Source organism: Falco punctatus (genome assembly GCF_963210335.1).
Source record: "Falco punctatus genome assembly, chromosome: 7".
In the NCBI taxonomy this organism is placed as follows: Eukaryota; Metazoa; Chordata; class Aves; order Falconiformes; family Falconidae; genus Falco; species Falco punctatus.
In genome coordinates, this window is record NC_137587.1 from 22342125 (window position 1) to 22364240 (window position 22116).

The window sequence follows — 22116 nt, forward strand, 5'->3', positions numbered from 1 at the left end:
CTAGTCTTTTTCGTAGAACCCAGAAAGTGGCTAATATCCATGGGATTGTCCCAACAAAACTTTCTGATGCTCACCTTCACTAGTTCGAGGTAGCGCTTGCCCAGTTAAAAGGATCCATCCTTGATATTTTTTCTTGATAAACACATCTAATTTCCCTATGTGGCTTTTATCCAAACTTTTTAAGCTTTACTCGTTGTGGTCAATTTTCTATAAACAGGTAATGGTCTAGTTGCCTTTCTATGTAAATGAAAATTAATAATTTTATTTCTGGACGTTTTGGTCTGTTTTTTCAATTGTGTGCACTGTAACCAGATGATCTTGATCAAAGATGCGCATAAATTAATGTGTAGTGCAATCTTATGCATTAGAAGTATTAAATGGGTCCTGAGAACTGCCACAGAAATGAATACTTTTCCATTTACAAATCCCTCAAGCAGTTGTGCTATGCATCGGTGTGCCCTGTTTGACACTAGCTTCTTAAAAGCACTCTTTTCCCCTTTTGTAATGATTTTAAATATGCATAAATCTTATCTGCTTTGTTTTTTGGGGTGTTACAACAGGTTTGGAATTAGCCGTAGATCCCCTGCTTCCATTGACAGGCAGAATACGCAATCAGATACGGGTGGTAGCGGCAAATCCACACCCAGCTGGCAAAGAAGTGAGGATAGTATCGCTGACCAGATGGGTAGGTAATTAATTTTTTTCACAATGAGCGAGTGATGCTAACCACAAGGTGACTTTGGCAATACCTCTCTGTGCTGAGAGAACCCTCTTAAGCACTGTGTTTTCAGTGTCTTTGAAAGTTAACCTTGTTCGTCAGGATGAATAATTAGGTCTGGAGCATGTACTAGCTTCTGCAGTCTGTTTCCTTGAGACCTATGAGTATCACCTGAGGAAGAACCGATTTCAGTTCTTCATTTGATTGTGGGACTAAATCTACCTTAATGCTTTTACCCTGAAACACTGTCCTTTTAGAAGCAGTTGGGTAGACACACTCATTTGTCTTGCTGTTGAGGACTTACTTGACCTCACCTACCCTCCTGAGTGGCTTGGCTTAGTTTAATTTTTGCTTAGTTTGTCTAAAGTGCTTGTGATGCTCCTTTTCAAATGGTGCTATATAAATGCAAATTCATTGTTTGATCATTAAAGCTATAAAAATACCATGTACAAAATGGAAAAAAATGCAATTAAAGTTTAAATAGTGAAGTAAATCTGTAGCTTGGTAATCGCCTTCCACCAGTGTATATGTTTTCATTGCACTTTGCAATTAAGCTGTCAACTGAGGGAACATATTAACTACATAAAACAGCTGGGTGCTGAGAACTTGCATTGTTAAGCCTTCATTTGAAGTTTTTGCACATAGACCTTTTGCAACAGCTATGGCTTGACTTGAGTGGACACCAATGAGATTGACGCCAATGGAAATATTCTATCTACAAACAGCACTGATCCAACGTGATGACCATGGTCAAGATTGCTAGCTTGGTGGTTTATTTCTAACTTTGTTACCATAGATTAAACAGTTGCATATTTATTCTATTATACACATAGATCATTTTACTGCATCACAGCTTTTGTTCTGTATGACTGGACTGGTGTTGAACACAGAATAAGGCTCAGTAAGATCAGGAGTTTAGGCAAATGCCAACCTCAAGTTCTGAAGATGTACTTTGTTCACGTACCTTCACAACCTCAGTGAGCTGTGCCTTGTTATTGAAGCCATCTGACAGTCCCTCCCTCACAACTCCCCCCATACTTCTCACTAAAAAGCTGTGATTATACTGATCTGCCATTCTCATTTTGACAGAGCGATTTTTAATTGCATATGTTTTGATACTGTGTGATGGTAATGACACATGTAGAACTGATCTTTTGCTCAGCATTACTTTTGCAGACCAACAGTTGGGTGTTGGTGCTGGCACTGAGTGGAGCTGCTAGCAAGTTCTGTTCTAAAATGTCAGGTGTCACCGTATTAGCAAAATAAATAAATAGAACCAAAAAGAAGAGGAAAAAATGTGTGGTAGAAGAGATGGCTCTGGCATTTGGCAAAGGCTGGGAAATGCATACTGACATATAATCCCTGTATTTTATCTCTCCTGTATCGTCCTGCATTCATAGAGTCGCAGTTGGAAGCTGCATCTCTGACTGGAGACTTTATTGCCAGTCTGGTGAATCTAGGTGAAAGTTTGGTTCTATGACAAATAAGCACATTTCTACTTGGGATAATCTGTTTCAAGGTAAATAAGGCATTAGGTACAGTGAACCAACACACTCACTCCTTCCTGGCCCATCCTTCGCTACACAAGTCTTTTGTGCACCAACACTGCTTGCTACCACTTGCCAGGGGGAATCAAGTCTGATTATTTTTTTTATATTTAAAAAACAAAAACAAAACCATTTTCATTTGTTTATAAAAAAGCTAATAATGCAGATCAAGATGAACAAACTGTGGCTGTGTTGGGGAAAGCACTGCTAATTACCATGGGTATTGTTAAGTACTTGATGTTCATAAGCACATATTCCACTTAAAAGCAGCATTTTTAGAAGTGCAGAATATTGCATAACCACAAAAGATCATGTAAAAAGTCAAACCTGAGAGATTCTTGTAAAATACTGACCTTGGGCTCTGAGAAGGCAATTACCTGCCTGATGGGCTGTGTCTGAACACCCTGTAGACCTCCATAGTTATCTCCTGGGAAAGAACAAGTTTAATTGGAAAGAGCACTCCTGTGAGTGCCCATGTAAGATGAGTGATTTGAATTCCATTCACTTCCGTCAGGTTTAGTTTATTAAGTATTCTTTTTGTACATCTATGCAGTTTCTGCATTCACAGCCAGCAATTTTTAAGGGAATATTGCAATTTCAATGTATTTTTTATATTCTCTTCAATTAGACAATGTTTATTTAACTCACCTTAACTTTGACAAGAAATATGTGTAGTAGTTGTACTGGAAAAAATATGTCCATTTAAGTGATCACTGTAGACTTTTTCTATTGTCCTGCCTTGTATAGAATACAATTTAAGGTAATGAGGATCTTCAGGGTTTTTTTAATCTCTTGTTCACAGGCAACGTGCATATAGAGATACAATGTCAATACTCTGTGGAAATGAATATTCTGCTGTTTTAATGCTTTAATACAGTGCTGTTTGGACAATGGGGGCATGATACCATTCAGGTTGTTCTAACAAAAGCCAGGATGGTGGCTGCTGGTTTTTCGTGAAGTATTACTGGCTTATGCCAGGCAGGAATGGGCCCTCACTTACTCACCTGTGTTTTGTCACAATTTGTATTTTTTTATTTGGAATGAATTTTGTATTAGGTATCTAAAGTTTTTGGCTAACAGTAGTGTTGGAAAAATCACAGTGTAAAATTAGATTACACATTTTCTTAGTTTGTTGTACTGCATATGCTCTTCAGTCCACTGTTGTATGCTGTATTACAGAACCAACATGCCATCTCCCAGCAGTATCAAAAGTACTGCCGTCCTTCAGAGAAAGCCCCAGTGGAAGACTGATGAGACAGGATCCTGTGGTTCACTTGTCTCCAAATAAGCAGGGTCATGTAAGTTACTCCAAAAAAGGGATTATTTAATGTTTTCCTTTTGTTCCACAAGCTCTTGATACCAAAAGTGTTGTTCAAAGTTTCATTTCATGAGTGTCAGTTAAAAAAAAAAAAGAAAAAAAAATGCCCTGCTAGAACGTGGAGGAAGCGGTAGAGCAGACTGTTGTTTCCTGAATCCTACAGAAGCTAAGGAAAGACTACTGTGCTTATTATTTACTAGTTAATAAAGTTTTGTTGCCAGTTGAACAGCAACTTCTTGTCTGTTACCTTGTGATAAGTAAGAGGATTTGTGGGAGTTTACAAAGCTATTCCTAGGCCTTACATGTGAGACTTTACTAATACATTTTATAATGCAACACTCAGAAGGCTGCTTCTTTGAAACAGAATAGTGATCTTACTTTTGGGTTTACATTTTCTCTATTTTCCTTGTCTAGTATAGCTATTGCTTCCTTTCCATAGCCTACCTTGCACACTGTTGGAAGACTTTGAAAGGTCTGCTGGAATTCTGCTGAAAAAAAATCTTGTTTTACTTGTATTCAAGATCTAAATGGTAAATTCTGTCTTTGTGTCTCCACAGAGTTAGATATTCACACCTTCTTTGGAGACTGTCACTTCCTGATTTACATACAGAGAGATAAGATAAATGCAGTAACGTTCATAAATTTAAAATGTCTTGCACATTAAGTCATCAAAATAAAAAAATCCTATAATTTAAACTTTAAATTACCCATAAGCTGTATCACTTGGTTTTTTATTCACTTGTACAGTCAGCTAAAATACAGAGTTGCGTTGTGTGATCATACTGAAAGTATTACTTCCATTTATTTAGTTGCATGTCTTTAACTGGTTCCTGTTATTTGCCCCTGCTTGCCAGCATTCTTCTTTCAATACAATTAGCAGTGTTACTTCTAGGTTACTAATTCATAACAACACATCTCTATTTAAAAAAAAAAAACAAACACCACAAGAAAACAAACACCAAAAAACCCCAACACCACACCTGTCTTCATATTCTTAGGAGCACAGACTAGTTATTACATTTAGATTGACCTGTTTTCATGAGATGTATTTGACCATATAATGATGTAGTACATAACTCATTAGCTTGCATGCAAAGTGCAGCACTGGAATTACTTATGCTTGCATTCTTCTCATTCAGTTGTTGTTAAAGTAAATCTTTATTATGTGGACAGATGAAGGGGAGTGAAGCAGTTCTTTATGAAAAGCAGTAACTTTAATCTGAGATAACTAAGAGTCCAGATCAACTTATTTAATATTTCTCCTGGTTTTCTTTCAGTTCTTTAATATAATACAAAACATGGATGCCGAGATTTCTTGCTCTCAGTATACATCCATTCCCTACTTACCTTCTTTTCCAGTGAAAACAGAAACAGTATCTAATATTTTGTATGTGGCTGGGATCTCTGCCCATGCCTGTTTGGTAAAACTCCAAGGATAGACAAATAGGGGAGGTGGTTCTAAGTCTCCTCTCCATCCCTTCCCTTATTCCTGGGCCATCTGGTCGCCAAACAAATCCATTGCCTACTGAAAAACTGCTTCAATTCTGAATATATAGATGATCAGAACTTAGATAAATTCTGTAGATGGAAACTAAAATTAAAGAATTCAGATGGATATAAATACCCCAGAGAGGTAGGTGAGCTACTAAGCAGTGATGAGTGCATGGCAAGAAACTCGTCCTGTGATACAGTATTCCACTAATGCCCCTTGTGGAATTGAGGGCATTCAGTTTCTTTGTAACAGCAAGTTGTAACCAAGGGCCAAGATACAAACCAGCCACGCACGGGTGTGCCTTGATGGGACAATTTAAAAGCATTGCATTAAAGCTTCCTTTCTTGCAATTCTACCTTTTGGAAAACAATTACAGATAAGTTAAGTGGCATTTCAGTGGTAGTTTGCAAAGGACACTCCTGCTGAGGGGGAAGTACACCCTGCTACAAAGGGGTAGAAAGAGCAGTGGTTATTTTGCCCTACTTTAATTATTTGATAGACAATTGGATTATTAAAATAAGGTGCACATTCTGCAGATTGGTTATGTTTCATGTCCTAAAGCATTGGAGTCTTAGAATAAGGATATTTTTATTCATAGTACTTACAAAGGAAATCAAAGTCTACGCAGCTCAGCCCATTTCTTTGGACTAGGCTGAGCAGAACTGTGCTTGAAAGGAGACAGTGTGAAGTATTTTGGGACAGAATACAAACAACTAACTTTTCCTGAGTAGTTAAGATATGGCTTCCAAATCCATATGAAAGCTTTTTATGTGCACACAGAACAGCCTGGGCATTGTGCTGGAATGAAATCTGTAGAGTTTATTAGTCTTCTCAATGTATCTACCCAGTACCTCAAGGTAAAAGATCTCCTATGGTGTAGTGGTGACTTTCATAACAGTTTATTTCCTTCTTCTCTTTATTGTCATAATTCTGAAATAAACCTACAAGTGTGTTTTTTGGGGGATTGTTGTTTCTTTTGTAGTCTGACAGCCACTACTCCAGCCATTCCAGCAGCAATACTCTCTCCAGCAATGCCTCCAGTGCTCACAGTGATGAGAAATGGTATGACAGTGGAGAGCGCACTGAATCAGAGCTGAACAGCTACAACTACCTTCAAGGGACTTCAGCTGATAGTGGCATAGACACCACTTCCTACGGACCTAGCCATGGCAGCACTGCCTCTCTGGGAGCAGCAACATCTCCCCGTACAGGGCTAACAAAGGAGAAAGTGGCACCACTGTGGCATAGCTCCAGTGAAGTGGTCTCCATTGCAGACAGGACATTAGAAAAAGAGAGCCACATGGACCGAAAGACTGAGTCTTCACTGAGCCTGGATATTCACAGCAAGAGTCAACCAGCCTCCAACCCTCTAACGAGGGAGAATAGTGCTTATAGTCTTAGTGATGCTGTCTCACATACAAGGTAATTCTCACCTCTTACGAGATTGACCCCTCCACACTCATTTTCCCATTCTCACTCTCTAACCTGTCAAAAGTAAGAAGCAGACGTTGGAGAGTGGTTTCTACTTACGCTAACCAGTGTTTTGAAAGATCTTGCTGTGCAGAATGCTTGCAAACTAAGACCACCTTTAGTTTTTGCATCTTCTACTGCCTGTAACACTAAAAAATATCTGAGAGTGTATTCCGTACTGCTGCCACTAAACTAATGTGAAACAGACACATCTGATGCATTCATAAGGAATATCTTGCACAACAACTGCCATTCATATGTGGATCAGAAAGGAGTTCAGTCCATTTATTAATGTACAGTTTAATATGGGGTTCTTTTTTAGTTTTGGAAATACACGTTTCAGATGTTTTACATTCTTTTCCCCAGTCTTTTTTCTTGGCAATCTGCTTGTAGTAAGTATGTTGAATACTGAGAGCAAGTTGCTTGAGAGTGCTAGCATGTAGATTTTAATCTCATTCTGCTGCAAGTTTGTGGGTAAGACATATTACAGTCACCTTCCCTCTCCCTCAGTTTTGCCACTTGTAAAATCAGCAATATCAATCACATATATAATGTGCTTGAACACCTCACATTGCAAATACACACTTTACAAGTTAGTCTGGGCTGCTAAAGGCAGGAAATATTTTAGACCATTTTCCTAACCCATTTCCCAAGAAGTATTCAGTGTGCTTTTTGAAAAATACTCGTACTGTGTCATACTAGCAACAAGATAAAAATCACAGCTCTTTCAAGGAAGGTGTGTGATCATCATAATTCGTTGGTTTTGTGGAGCCTGACTGTTGCATTTTTATTCTTAAGGCACCTCTGTTTTGAGTGTGCCAAAATACCTGCAGACTGGAAGTCTGAAGCCATTTTTGCCAATCTACCTTTATGCAAGGCTAGATGTTTAACAACTCATACAGTAGCTGCAAATAGGGTGTTGTCATAGAGACTGTAATGTAGTGAAAGGCCTCCATGTACTTTGTCATGGTAATTTTGACTAAGTAGTCGAACTCTAGGTTTCTGCCTCTTTGGCCGTTTTTGCTCTTTTAAAGCTCATATTCAGTTAGTATAAATCTCACCCAGGTCTTCAACACCAGTGTTTCTAGTAGCTATGCATGCATGAAGGACATGAGGAAGTTTGCAGAAAACACTATGCAGAGGGATTTACTTAAATTTTGGGCAATATTAACGTGCCCCTTTCTTGGAGGTAAGAATCTATATGCTGGTTATCTACAGTTTTATACCTTCTATTTTAAGACAAGCATGTTTATATGCATTTGTTATGGTCATTATAATTTACCACGTGCCTTGTAGTAGTTGTCTGAACATAACTAGCAGTAGCATTAAATGTGAGATTTTTATACAAAATGCTGATAAGAATAAAGTTCTCGGTATCATTTCCATTTGGAAGGATTTTTTCAGAAGCAACTCATAGAAACCTGGAAAATTTATCTGTAACTCTGAGAAGCTTTATTGTAAAGGTGTGCCTAATAGGAATGGTGTCTTCATACATCTGAGGTTCTGGTTTCTTCTCTTCTGAACACCAAATAGTGTTAGTTCAGTAGAAGAGCTCAAAAAATTTAGTAGAAAGAAACATATCTTTGCAGGGCAGGCATACCCTGACAGCTCTTATCTTTGTCTTCCGTGGATATGCTTTGCAACTTGATTGCAAACTTAAGTCTAGGATGTTGTCTCGTTTAATAGCATGGTGTCTCCAAACATGGTATTTTCTCTGGTGATTTGGATTAATTTACATGATGTTTCTCTGGTGATATTGAAATGGCTCTCTACGTATTTTATTTTTTTTAGGTCTGTTACTGAAATATTCAAATTTAGGTTCCCTAGACTTTATGCTAGAAAAAACGGGGGGGGGGGGGGGGGGGGGGGAAGGGGAGGGGGCAGTGGTGTTACAGTTTCATTTAAAACTCAGATGTTAACAGTGCAGCTTTTGTAAAATGCAGCAATTTGTAAAACACAGGGGGTATAATAGTTGAGAGATACTGCAGTCTTTGTACCCACATTGTTTATTTTGGTGGAGAAAAAAACAGGCTGACTTGTGTTCCTTGTTTATTATTTCTTATTTTTGAAGACTAGGACATGTTTGATGCCTCACAATAAAGCAAAGGCACAGTCTGGGCTAAAAGGCTTTCATTTTGTTTCTCATGGCATCCTGAGTTGGTGGTTGCACACTGAACAGCAGCACTGACCTGAGGAAACCCTAGGTCCAGCTCTTTGCTCCCAACTCTCCCATAGCTCTTTCTGTGGAGGCACAACAGTTGGAGCTGGAGGCTTGTGAAACCGGTGCTTCCAAAATGTAACCACAACTGCCTGCTGCAAGGAGGTGAAGGAAGAAAGACTAAAGGATTATTCTGAACAGGCTACTTTTCATGAGAAATGAACAGCTTAATTGGTGTGTTTCTCTATCAGTTTCTAAATTGTTACCCTTTGTTGCTTCTCACTGTTTTTACATTTTGCCTGTGGATGCCAGAATGTCTGTAACGTCTCTAGCGTCGGGTTTCTGAGCAAGAAGAAAAGGAATTTGGCCCTAAAAAGAACTCCGTGACAAAAGAAAAGAAAATAACGACAAATTAGAGTGTTTGTGTCTGTAGAAGACAGGAGTGATAATTAGTGTTCAGATCATTTGATGGTGCATAAAAGAACTTGTACCTGAGAATTGGTGGCAAAATGTAAATTATAGTGATTAACTTTTACAGCAGAGCTTCTGGCTGGGTTTTATTTTTCTTCTCCACCTCCATTCCCAAAGTCCTTCCTGATGATTGTGCAGATTTCTCATAGCATCCCAGGAGAATTGCATTATGTAGGCCAGTAATTATACAGATTCATTATAGCTGAATGTCATTAAATGAAGCCATATGTGCTGATGGCATGAATTCCCTCAGAAAAAAATAAAATCAATCTTTCATTTCCACCTAAATAATACAGTTTCTTATGGTCCTCTCACCAAAACTAAAAGGAAAACCTTGGCTATTTCTAATTAAATATCTTTTTCATTACTTCTGATAGTTTTAAGATACTAAAAATATTATTTAGTGATTGTGGAATGCTTTTATGAATGGCTCATCTGCAATTCTTGCAGACTGCCATGTAGTATTTGAGTTTTTCCTTAATCTAGTCCTTGATGTCTCAGTAATTGAGGTGGGAGGTGGGGGAGCAACAGTGGCCATCTCTGTGTCCTGAGAATATGAGGACTGAATTTCTTCCAGATATAATCAAGCTGGTCCAAGTGTCTATTACAGTATGAGGAACCCTCTGCATGCTTCCTGGTGTCGAATACTCTAATAACTTCCCATCACTACCATAGTGCTCCAGCTCAGATTTAGTTTTTCTAAAGTTTATCAAAGCTTTTTGCTCTCCCAATACATTCTCAATCAACAAGTGTGAGTCTTTGTCAGTATCCTATTGGCCTGCCTGTGTTTACTTGTAGGGTGAAAAGCCAGTTCTGTGCATAGTCCCTGGAGTATTCTCCCAAAACACTATATTGTAAAACCACAGCTCAAAACATGCAATACACTTTAAAGAAAAGGCTATTTAAAAAGGTATGCTAGTTTCTTGCTTATTTGCCAGGCTGATCTTGGCACCTATTCTATGAGATATATGCATTTTATAAATTTATGTAGAGCATACTGAACATCACTGTTTACCTTCTTTGCCTAGTAATATTAAGGATCAACACTACCAGCCTATCTAGGAGTTGTTATTGGATTTTATCAAGAAATGTTTTCTCACAGGCACTTCCTTGACAACTACCTGATGGATTAAACAATTCTGAAATGTGATCAGAACTTTCCTTTTCCTTCACTGAAGTAAAAGACTTCTCTACTTCTTGAGTGTATTTAGAAGGAAGTAAAAGCATGGCGGGGAAGGAGATAGCCCCATACATTTTCTTTAAAGATCTGCATCTTCCCTGCATGTTGATGGTTTAATTTTGTGGTCGTGCCTCACAGATGGGCTGGTTTACTTAGCATGTGTAGTGTAGGAGCTTTCTTGCAGTATTGAAAAAGAAGAGACAAGGGGGAAAGAAGAGAAATTTACTGCCTCTCCTCCTAGCTCTTATTTTTCTCTGCTTTCTTGCTATAAATTATGTTTACTTAGATCTGTTACAAATACAAAGGTTGTGATGTGCAGTGCCAAATATATGGGCTTGATGGACAGGAAAAGCATCTTCCTATATTTTCCCAGTCTCCCATCTTTTGTATATGCCTTTCAAATGTACAGATCGAGGGAAGAAAAAAAAAATCTATAGTATGAAATCATGGGGAGATGTATCTTGCCCCTGATGTGAGGGACTTTGCAGCCATCCCCACGTACATTAGATGGGAGCATGGTTGCAGCAGCCACTGCTGTTTGAGGTGGGAAGACTACAATCCACTCACTCCTCATTAAATCCACAGCACTTAACTGTTGGAGCTCACAGTGCCTAACCTGAACCATATGAAAAAGGAACATAGTTGAAGGTGATTTTTTAGACTCCCATCTGTTGTCAATGGAGAGAGAGGAGAAACTCCAAAGCATGCATTCCTCCTGGGTATCTGAGACTCTTAATTTAAGATGAGGAGAATCACCTCCTAAGGATATTTTTCCATTGACTACAGCAGAAGCCAGACAAGTGGCATAGATTAGATAAATTACTTCTGTAAAGCTAAATGTAGGTGAGATTGTTTTCCCAGGTGGCAACTTAAATTTAGCCTTAAATCCTTTTGTTTGTTTTTAGTAAGAGATGTGAAAATGCATTGTTTTATCAAGATATGAAAAGAGTGGTGAAGAATCTTCTGTTAAGCTTATGAAAGAAGAAATTATTCAATGACTTTATTCAGCCTTCCAGCTAATTTTTATTTTTCAGTCAGAAACTGTTCTTTACCACAGGGCAATCTGTTTCAAATTCCTTCCTTGCAGTGTTGGCTACAGGGATGAAAATGTGGCGAAGTTGTGTAGAGAGCTGATAGAAAACTGGTATTCAAATATATAATGCTATTTCATTAGTAAGGCCGTACACAAAGTTTTCCTGTAACTGTGCTTAGAAATGCCTGACCTTTTAAGGTTGTTTTATAGTAAATATTGTCTTAAGCCCTAGTGCTTCTGATATAATACAAGTTGCCTCGGATGAGAATATCAGCATAACTAAAGAGTAGCTCCCAACTAAAGCTCCCCCTCCTCCTTCCAACAATAAGCTTCAGTTGGCCATCCCAGCTCTTTTCTGTCTATAGACAAATAGTGATATACATTAAATACCTGCCAAAACTTATCAATTTAACAGTCTTTTTTTTTCAAATGGCAACAGCTTTTCAGGCAAAATCCAGGAAGCCCTCTTTTGAAAGATATCTGTGTTTCTTTAGTTAGTTGTAAGGTCTTAGAGATGTTTCCTGTTAAGTTCCTTCAGAATATGTTTTCTTCCACAGCCAGGAATTCCAGCAAGAAATTGGACTTGGGTTCTTTTCTGCTAATTCAGCTGCAATCTCTTGTATTACTTTTAAGCTGTCTAATGGCAGTGAACCCATTTGTGAAGGGGGAACGAGGAGACTGTGGTATGTTGTATCCTTAGACATTGCATACAAAATTTTTCATTACTACGTGAGATGTTTTTAATGAAACATTGGTGGAATGCCCTTAAGAGCAAACTGGTTTTGCTACTCTACTCACTATTGATAGGAGTAACATCTTGTGCCCAGACTTCTGCTTGAAAAATAGTTAAACAAGATGCATATGTACACATTTGAGACAAATTTTGTCTTTATTGTTTTTCTTCTAGTACCATGAGTTCACGACACTCTGCCAGCCCGGTCGTTTTCACCAGTGCCAGAAGCTCACCCAAAGAAGAGCTTCATTCTGCTACTTCTCCCCAGCTTGCACCTTCTTTCTCCTCCTCCTCTTCCTCCTCTTCTGGTCCTAGGACTTTCTACCCTCGCCAGGGTGCTACTAGCAAGTATCTGATTGGATGGAAAAAGCCAGAAGGGACAATAAACTCAGTGGGGTTTATGGATTCAAGAAAGTAAGACTGTTTTTTGGTTCTCTTGTGTGCTTTAATTGTAAAGAAGTGTTGAGATCTGTGACACTTCTCTGTGTGGAAGAGCTCAAGACTCTAATAGAACACTTAGTCTTCTGTAGAGCTTAATCTCTAATCTAGAGTTCTGCACTTAGTCTTAAATATTTGATAGTTTGCTAATCTCATTCCCTGTTAACTTGTAAAAAAATTTTTTTTATCATTTCTAGAGAGCTATGTGGATTTCAGTCCTATTAAAGCTTACCTTTTCTTAGGATTTCTTAAAGGTGACTCAGTGCTATTTGAGCAAGTATTAAAAATCCTCAACATAGAGCCCGAGTTTTCTTTAAGCCTCTCATCCATGTAGTAGGACTGTGCCTGCTATGCATTAGCTCTGTGGCACTCTGTGGTGCCTTGTTAAGGTTGCTGCCAGTATCCAGTCTAACTGGCTTAAAGCAAGCCAAGATCTCTCTGCATTAACTATATGCAACCATCTCTTTCAGAAATTGGGAAACAACAGTGAAAATACTGTTTCTTTAAGGCTAGTATGACTTGGAAACAGAGTGGTTCAGAAAGCTCATTTCAAAGTAATTTATTCCACCCTTCTTGAGTTTTATATAATATTTTCTATATTGCTGTCAAAAGGAGATGATGAAACTTTGTGATAACTGCATTATAAAAAGCAGTGAAAAGATTAAAGAAACTTGATGACTTGCTGCTTTTGGGCTCATTGAAGACATTTGTAGTTTTTTATTTTGTAGAGAATGCATGTTATTTTAACAGATTCAGTCCCTTATTGTAAAACTGTATTATGATAACTTTTAAGTGTATTGCTACTTGATGTTTTTAAACAAGTTTATTGCTTCAACAGGTATTCATTAAGATGAGGCTCTGCTGTATTACTGAAACTCCTTCCCTCCTCTGTGTCCCCTACCTAGTTTTTTTTTCTTTGAAAATCTTGAGGTTGCTATAATTTGTTTCATTCATACCTCCTGCCCCAGGGCTTTGAGACCTGAATGTGTCTCTTCCATTTCGTTTAAGACGTCACCAGAGTGATGGCAATGAAATGGCCCACCCCCGGCTGCGTGCTTCAGCAAGAGATCTACGAGCATCACCGAAACGAGCATCCAAGTCCACCGTTGAAGAAGAGCTGAAGAAATTGATAGATCTTGATAGCCCAACACCTGAATCCCAGAAGAATTTTAAGGTATGTTAGTGAGCATGTCGTTTGTCTATCTCTTGTCATGGTTAAGTGAAATCTGAGAATACCTGAAGAGTAATGCACAGGTCCTCTTCTGATCTAAGTCATGATTCTGTTGTTACAAAATAGAAATGTGTAAAGTTACACTTCATAAGAATTTGATGATTGAGTGCATTGCTGCCTAGGTGTATCAACTAACAGAGCAAGTGCTTCACAATTCAGAAAAGATGAAGGCCATGAAGCGTTTAAGATTTCTGTGTAGAAAAATCTGAGTGCTTTCAAAGCAGTCAAAGCTGAAGCATTCATTCACACAGAGCTTACTCAGTTGGACTTTGTATTGGACTCAAGTTTCTCAGATAGGATCGTTTCTCTTCTCACCCATAACAGGAGAAGAAAGTGCAAGGCATTCCTGCAATTCTCATCGTGGACAGAAAGTCATCCATTTGTCACAAACTTATCTATTAGAGAAATACATGCGGGGAACAGTTTCATTACTACAATCACTGCAGTATTATTACAGTTTTATGTGCAAATTTAAAGAGACTAGTATGCCAAACTGAAAAGAACATTTAGGACTGCTAGCTCATGGAAAATCCTGTAGTGTTGCCTTACGCATTTGAATTGTACTTCTCTGCATCACTAGACAGTGACTTATTGACAGTATTGAAACTCCTTGCAAAAGGCATACTTCTATGCCAGTCTAATCCTGTTACTGCACATGGACCAAGAATGTTCCCTGAACTTAAGTGACAGAATAAATATGCAGAAACATTTCTAGATGTGTTTCAAAATGTGTATAAAAGCACAAAAATGCATATATTGGATTTCTAAAATCCATCATTTTGAAGAGAAAAGTCTTTATTTCTCCAGCCTCAACTGTTAAGTCAGTGTTTAACAGCTCAGGCTCATCACCTAGAGCTCAAATGGTTTCCACAACAACGATGGAGAAGAGAGCGCTGCGACTTCTGTCTTTGCTTGTAAACCCAAAGTGGCTTATTAAAACTTGTGCGTGCTAAAACTTCCATGCACAGATTATCTCAGATGTTGCCATTGACAAGGGCTTTTTTTCTTCAGCCTCAAAGTTAAGATACGTTTTCCTTTGGTTTATGGTAGTTCTGAGAGGCGTGCCACATGGGTGATGTGAGCATCTCCTGTTGCCTGTTTTGAGCAAGGGGATTGTTCTCGTTTTAAGAAATTCCATTCAGTTTAAAGAGGTGACCTGAAGACCATGCTGTGTTCCCAAATTTGTGTTTCCGCTTTGGAGTTAGTGAATCAGTTCTTACCCTGATCTTCATTTCTTGGTGACTGTAACAAGTATATTAACTCAGGTTATACTTTTGATAAATCTCAGCAGTTAATAAAATTCTGCCACACCAATAAATTAAATCTTTTCCATTTTGAAAGTAACTGTCATTTCTGCCCACTGCATGATTTATATTTCATCTTACAAAAAATTGCTCTTGCAGCATAACTTCTTTTTTAACTGTCAAGAAAAGAAAAGGAATGATAATGGCCTTCATTAGTTCACTGCACAAAGACCAAAAATCCTCCTCCTTCTTGTCTGTTGGCTGCCAAAGCCTTTGTTTGCTAGTAGAATTTGTTCTAGACTGTGATTTGTCTAGCGTGTCTTTTTATTATCTTCCCAGCCTTATTTATCTTCTTACCTACTGCTTATGCATTATATCTTCTCATTCAAGCCACCCTTCTTTTTCTCTTCCCTCTGCTCTTATCAGAAGACAACTGCTACTTGTATTACCTCTGTTGTAGCTCCATCAGATGTTCATATCTGTGCAACCTTTTAATCTCAACATCTGATATTAAATGGTGGTTCCAGCTCCTAATTCTTTAACACTAAGTGAACTGTACCACCCTTGAGTAAATGCTGCTTGGCTTAGCAGTTTTCTTTTCCTTTGCTACTTCAGGACAAGTACTGGGAGATTTCACTGGATCGTAACGTGAACCTGCTGAGTGAGGTTTTAAATTTCAGAATAAAAAAGCGGCTTGATCCTTAATGCAGCGTAGTGACAACTGTGTGCCAGAAGTTGTCATTTCTGTAGCATTAACTGTATATGCAAGGTGCATACTGTGATGGGCATGTCCTGAGGGAGGCAACACAGAACAGAGAATTTGACGTAATAGAAAGTTAGCAATGGGATGTGGCTTCTCTTTCCTTCCTTGTCTTTTGATGATAGCAGGTTTTGGCAGTAATCTTAATCGCTTCTGATATTTAATCATAAAATCAAACAACACAGTAGTTTCTTAAAATTAAATTTTGTAACATTTTGGACAACAACAAAAAAATCTGGCAGATTGCCTTCCACTATATACAGTACCAATAGTGCCTCCTCCATGCTCTTCTCCCACCTTGTGGTGTAGGATTTTGGTCCCAGGAGTAGAGTACTGTCTGTTTAAACCTCCCTCCCTTTCTGAGAAAAGAGAACTATTTTCATGTGCAAATGAGCAACTCTTTATGATGATTAATCACTCCTTCCAGAAATCATAGTATCTCCTTTTTTGTTTGAAATTGCTTACAGAGCAAATGAGGGTGGTGAGGTCTTACTTTGTTTGCCATTTCTCCATTAAAGCCTTTGGACCAAATTTAAACCAAACCATAAAGAAATGTTGTGTCTTAGAGATAGTTATGTTGCTACAAGTTTCATGAAAATCAGTGTCTCCACTGGTGGGAATGGTTACACCTTCGATAGCAGCTCACTGGCCCTAGCCAGGAGTGTGTAACTGCAGGCTAACCACCAGAGCATTGCTTTCTCCTGTGTGGAGCATGGAGGAAGCTGGGATGATGGTGGGGTAAGACTCAAGTTCTCTTACTCATGGGACTATGTAATTAATTTTGATTCAAATCCTTCTGAAGGATCAAAGCAGTGGTGGGCGTTCCCAGTTGTTCAGTAATATGACACTTCTAATTAGTTGGCATTTGCTGATGCTCTGCCTGCAGGAAGGCGGCCCCCTCCCCAGGCACAAGGGAGAACTTTATGCAGCAGTCTGTTTCTGTAAACATTCTCTCTGCTACACGTCAGCTCTAAAATCTGCGAGGGCTGCCTGAGATTTCCACTTCAGGAGAAGTTTGAAGGATATCTAAAAGGTAGAATGGGATATAGGCTAAAAAAAAGACTTAACATGTTATATAGTTATAATCTTCTTCAAAGCAGATTCCTTTAGTTTTTTCCTATCCGCTGCGAAATAATACTGTCTTAAAGTTTAAAAAAAAATTATTTCAACAGAATTCAGAAGTTTCTTTATTGATTTTTTTTTTTCTCGTTTCTTTTTATATGTTTTTATGAATGTATAGTCACACACTCTGTCCTGTCAGTCTCCCTTTCCCAGCACTCCTACCACAAGGCGTGCCTTGCAAAGGACTTTGTCAGATGAGAGTATATACAGTGGTCAAAGGGACCACTTCTTCGCCTCACGGGCCTCACTCTTGGACCAAGCCATGCCAAACGATGTACTGTTCACCAGCACGTACCCTTCTCTCCCAAAGTCGCTGCCGTTACGGAGACCATCATATACTTTGGGAATGAAATCACTACATGGTAAGTGTATTTCCCTTTTTTCTACTTTCAAAGCAATTGTTTGTGAACGATGTTAAGGGAAAATGTTTGTTACAGCAATCAGTACTTCCATCTTGATTTTGCTAAAATGGGGAGAGCCAAGTCACATGCCTGAAAATATAAAATAGGACAGGAATTTATTTTTTCCTCAATTCAGTGGATGTAAGACTGCATGGCTGGTCATGCAGCAACCTTGTGGAAGGAGCACAAAAATCTGCCTCATTGGCTGTAAGTTTTCACCACTTCTCCCAGGAGTCATCTAGACTAATTGGACCAATAGGCAAATAATTTATGCCTGGTTATCCAGCAATGACAACTCCAGGTGTCAGTTCCTTTACTGTGGGATTATAGGACCAAATACTATTAGGGAAATAATGATATAAAAGCAGATAAATACTAGTGGACCTTTGGATTTACATCTACATCAGATACAGCTTTTATTACATCAGATTTTTTTTAATTCAGTTCCCTACCCTATTCATATTACAGGACTTGAGTTAACTTATTTTAGTCACACATCAACAGCTAACGAGACGAAGTTACTTGGTAAACTGCTGCCAAAAATGTACTCTGTTTCCCCCCATTAGTTCACTGAAAAGTCACAGTGGGATTATCTTAGGGGTTGTGTGTTACTGCATGTGAATGTCTCAGCTGGTGAGAAAGGGAATTTTCACAGGTTCCCACTGCACCTCATAACTAAATGTGTACTAAATGTGTTTTCCAGAAATAGAGGTAGATCTCACAGTGTAGGATTCTGCAATGTTTTCTGAAGAAGTACATATCTGCTCTGATTTATTCATGTTTTAATATGTTCCAAGAGGAAAATGCAAGGCTATCAATAGGTTCTATTCACTATAGTGGGCCCTAAGCACAGTCTTTATTTAGATACACAGTATACATTTGACAGCAAAGGCTGCTGAAGAAATCTATTTTAAATTCTTTTCATCTGTCTGTGATCACCAGGCAGTTTGCAGTGTTGAACCTGACATTTTCATGAGTTGTTGTTTCTGTATGACATGTTTCTTGTGTAAGAGTTAGGAAGCTGAGCTGTCTTCGCTTTGGTTTGTGTATGCACTATAATAACCTTGCAGACTTGGTTACACTTGTAACTGGCTCGTGGATTTGGCTTCTGAGGACTGGGGGTCAGAAAATTCATGATACTCTCAGAGTAGAAGTGGAAAGGGGCACTTGGTCTCTTATCATTTAGATGCCTGTATTTTCTGAAAAGAAAACCACAAAACCTTCTTTCGCTGTCATGTTCTCTTCCACAGCAACCTGATTACTCCTCCTAGCACATAAGAGGACTATTTGAGTGGCACATGAATTGTCACCCACACACTTGCCTTTGCTGAGAGAAGGATTAAGTAGAGCTGAATATTTAATACCACAAGTATTTGTTGGCTTCCAGCTATTCAGAATTTTTTTTTAATTTCAAAGACCTTAATAATGAAGAACAGCTATTCCAGAGCACCTTCATTTGTTTTGAAGAGGGAAAACAGCTGAAAATACTGTTGTTTATTCATCTGTCTTTAATTAACAACCCAACTCACACTCTTAAAACAGGTATTTTTCAAGTGTTTAGGATTTTTTCCTAATTCTTTGTATCTTTTCACTAATTTTCACTTAGTATTTTCATGTTAAGAACTTCCCAAATAACTGCCCTGTTTTGGGGAGATAATACAAGAGTCCTCAGTATTAATGTTGATCTGAACTTACATTTATAAAAAGTAAAGGCACACAGAGACAAAAAAAAAAAAAATCAAGATTTTTGAGCAAAGTGAATGCAGTGTAGCTTTTCAGGTCATTGTTTTCCAGGAAGCAATATTATTTAGCTGAAGTTACTCAAAAGTTATTTTAGTTATTGAAGTTACTATCAAAAAAAAAAAAAAAAAAAGGCGGGCGGAGAGGGCAAAAATAAGCAACATGGGTGGCTTTTGTCTTCCAATAGCCTTCTATCCTGGCCACCATGCTGTCTTTTTGCTCTCTCTGCTCCAAACAGATTCTTCACTATAACCTCTTCACCCAGTCGATCTCCTCACCCCTACATCTCTGGTGCTTCTAGTGCCATTTAAAATTTTTTTTAAAACTTCCTTTATGCCCTGACAGAGGGCATGAGGAAGCAAGTCATTGCTGCTTCTGAGCTTACACATGCACTGTCTGATGAGGCATTGCATATTTTTTATTGTCCAGACAGTAAACTGAAATAAAGCAGATAATCATTGGTTCACAGTTTGGTCTTTCTCTAATCAGTGGCAATAATTCCAGTGTTTCACTTTGCTAGGCACCAGTTTGCACAAAATATACAGGGACTTTATATCCTTCTTTCAAGCTTGCCACTGTTTTTTCTGTAGCAGGCCATGTACCAACTTACAGGCGGGTGTGGGTATTTTTCAGTAAAGTTCAAGAGGTTTCTCTAAACTGCTGAGAAATGTGCAATACTTCGGAAGTAATTTTTAAGGGTTTTCTTATTCCGATTCATCTCGGTAGGTCTAAGTCTGCTCCCATTGGTTTACAAGATTGTAAAGAGAGGAGGAAAGGAAGCTCACAATAATATATTTTTACAGGAGGAAATAAGTGCCAGGGAGTGGAGAAACCCCAGCAAACTTCAGAGCCCTCCAAAGTATTTTCAGCTTGTGCAGAGGCAGGAATCATTGGGCAAAAGAGTACGGCCCCCAACCCCGGTGCTGGCCGGGGAGGCAGAGATTGGCTTTTGAAGTGCTAAGCTGCAAAAATTCAGGCAGGTTAGAAAGGAGTTGAATGTCCTGGTGAGAAGCAGTCTCAGAAAACTGGCTTGTAACATGCTGTCGACTACGGCTGATCAAACATTCTGCTGAGTTCTGGTTCCAACAGTGCTGTCCCAGAAAAATGAAAAATAGGGATGCATTAGTATTAAGAAAGGAATTTTTGCGGGTTTTTTTAATGGAGTTTATAATCTGTTCTGCATTTACTCTAGGGGAGTTTTCTGCCTCAGACAGTTCCCTCACAGATATCCAGGAGCAAAGACGGCAGCCCATGCCGGACCCTGGTCTTATGCCATTGCCTGATTCTGCCTCTGATCTGGACTGGTCAAACTTGGTAGATGCTGCCAAAGCCTTTGAAGGTAAGTTTTTAGAATATCACACTTAAAAAGCTGCTCTTCTTCGAGCATGCTTCATTAAGGAGGGTTTTGGGGTTTTGTTTTGTTTTGTTTTTTTAATCTTGACTCTTGCTTTTGTTGTTTCTATAGTTTCTGCTTAGTCGAAGCTTAAGCTCATTTAAAATAGCAACTCAAGTCTTAACAGCCTAAAAATTTGTATGTAGTACTCAGGTACCATTTCTTCATGCTGGAATTCCTCTGTGCTGTGGGTTTGCCAAATCTCTCTGAAACTGGCTACATCTCATTTCACATAGAGCAGTTGCAGGCATCACAGCTACGGTGGAAAAGGAGTCTGGCACAGAAGTGTAAAAGTCAAATAGCAGGGGAAAAGCATATGAGCACACTAATGATTGCTTGCTTACTGCACTAGCAAGAAGTTTATGTAGCACAGCTGAAGTGCGCTGCCAAGGTAATTTGGGAAATATGCTTTGTTGGTATATACTTTTCCATTGCAGTTATTCCCTCTACATACTCTGAATACATAGACTTGCCCATAAGCATCGTTTCATCCTATGGCACTTTCCATCTCCTTGACACTTAGTAAACTAAAGAGAACTGTAAGCTGTGTAGATGTATTTGAATTTAAAATTAAATACGCTTCAGCCCAAAGGGAGTTTACCTTACAGTTACTGCAACCCGATGGAAAAATCTTCTAGATGCATTAAATAAAAGTGCTTTTTCCTAATCTCTGCATAAATGCTGTCCCACCTTCATGAAAGTGTGTTCACTAATCCTGAATCTTTTAGATACTATTCTGCATGGTTGGAGAAGGCTGTGAAGTAACTTGCTTTCTTGGCTGTTCCCTGGTAGTAGCCATATACATTAAGACAGTGCGTGTCTAAGTTCTGGTGTTCAAGATGTATATGTGTGCTCTGCTCTGTTGTCGTAGGAGTTGTAGGATCAGCATGATTCATGTTTCTGCTGTATAGTTTTGGGAAAGAATATTCAAAGTAAGTCTTAGTCCTCAAGAGGAGATGAATTTGTAGTGATGTTTTTGTCACCACCACATAGGGATGAAACCCAGGTTTTAATGCATTTCACTGTGGTTGGCAATTTCTATTTAAAAGGTCCCTTTTATTAACTGTGCTCATTAACCTGAATCCCTCACTTTTGTAGGCCACAAACTCGCTTGTGCTTCTCTTTAGAAGTGTGAACAAAGTCAGTGTGGTGAAGATAATAAACTGACAGCTCAGATGAAGAAAAGCTGGGGTAATGTGTTGGCTGGCAGCTTCGTCTCACCACTGTAAAATACAGTGAGATTTGACTTGGAGAGGGAACAGCTGTCTGATGTCAATGTCTCTAGTCTCTGCTAGGTGCCAGTAGGGATTGACAAGTACCAAGCAGCCTAAATTCTGATCTGTGCTTCTGGACACCTCTCTTCTGCATCGTTGATTGGTGTCTTCACCTGCAAGCACCTGAAGTTACAAATACTGATACCTGCAACCAATGAAACAAAAGCTGCCTGGATCCATGAGCTACATCAACCTTCAGTATTTTCATTCAAAGGAAAAAAAGGGAAGAGCGGGAAAAATTCTATCCAATACCAAGGCATGTTAATTTTAGCCTTGTTGAAAGCACAGAATAAAAATTTGCCAAGCAGAAAAAGATGATACTGTTCTATTTCCAGTGAGAGGCCAGCAGCTGCTAAGGGAGAGAGATGTTAATTTATTAAACTAAAAAGTGCT

General features: G+C 38.7%; 1 protein-coding gene across 17 annotated transcripts in view; it reads left to right on the forward strand.

Annotated features, from left to right (window-relative positions):
• The window catches only part of SIPA1L1 (signal induced proliferation associated 1 like 1), a 228589-nt gene that overhangs the window by 202258 nt on the left and 4215 nt on the right, over positions 1–22116 (forward strand). For 16 of the 17 annotated variants that reach the window (XM_080397593.1, XM_080397584.1, XM_080397600.1 and 13 more), the window contains 7 exons: positions 561–685; positions 3445–3563; positions 6058–6497; positions 12295–12534; positions 13567–13732; positions 17034–17277; positions 20249–20395. In XM_080397593.1, the coding sequence (XP_080253719.1) occupies positions 561–685; positions 3445–3563; positions 6058–6497; positions 12295–12534; positions 13567–13732; positions 17034–17277; positions 20249–20395 (1481 nt within the window). The remainder of the gene's footprint in view (positions 1–560; positions 686–3444; positions 3564–6057; positions 6498–12294; positions 12535–13566; positions 13733–17033; positions 17278–20248; positions 20396–22116) is intronic. The other variant, XM_080397592.1, reaches the window with a different exon arrangement.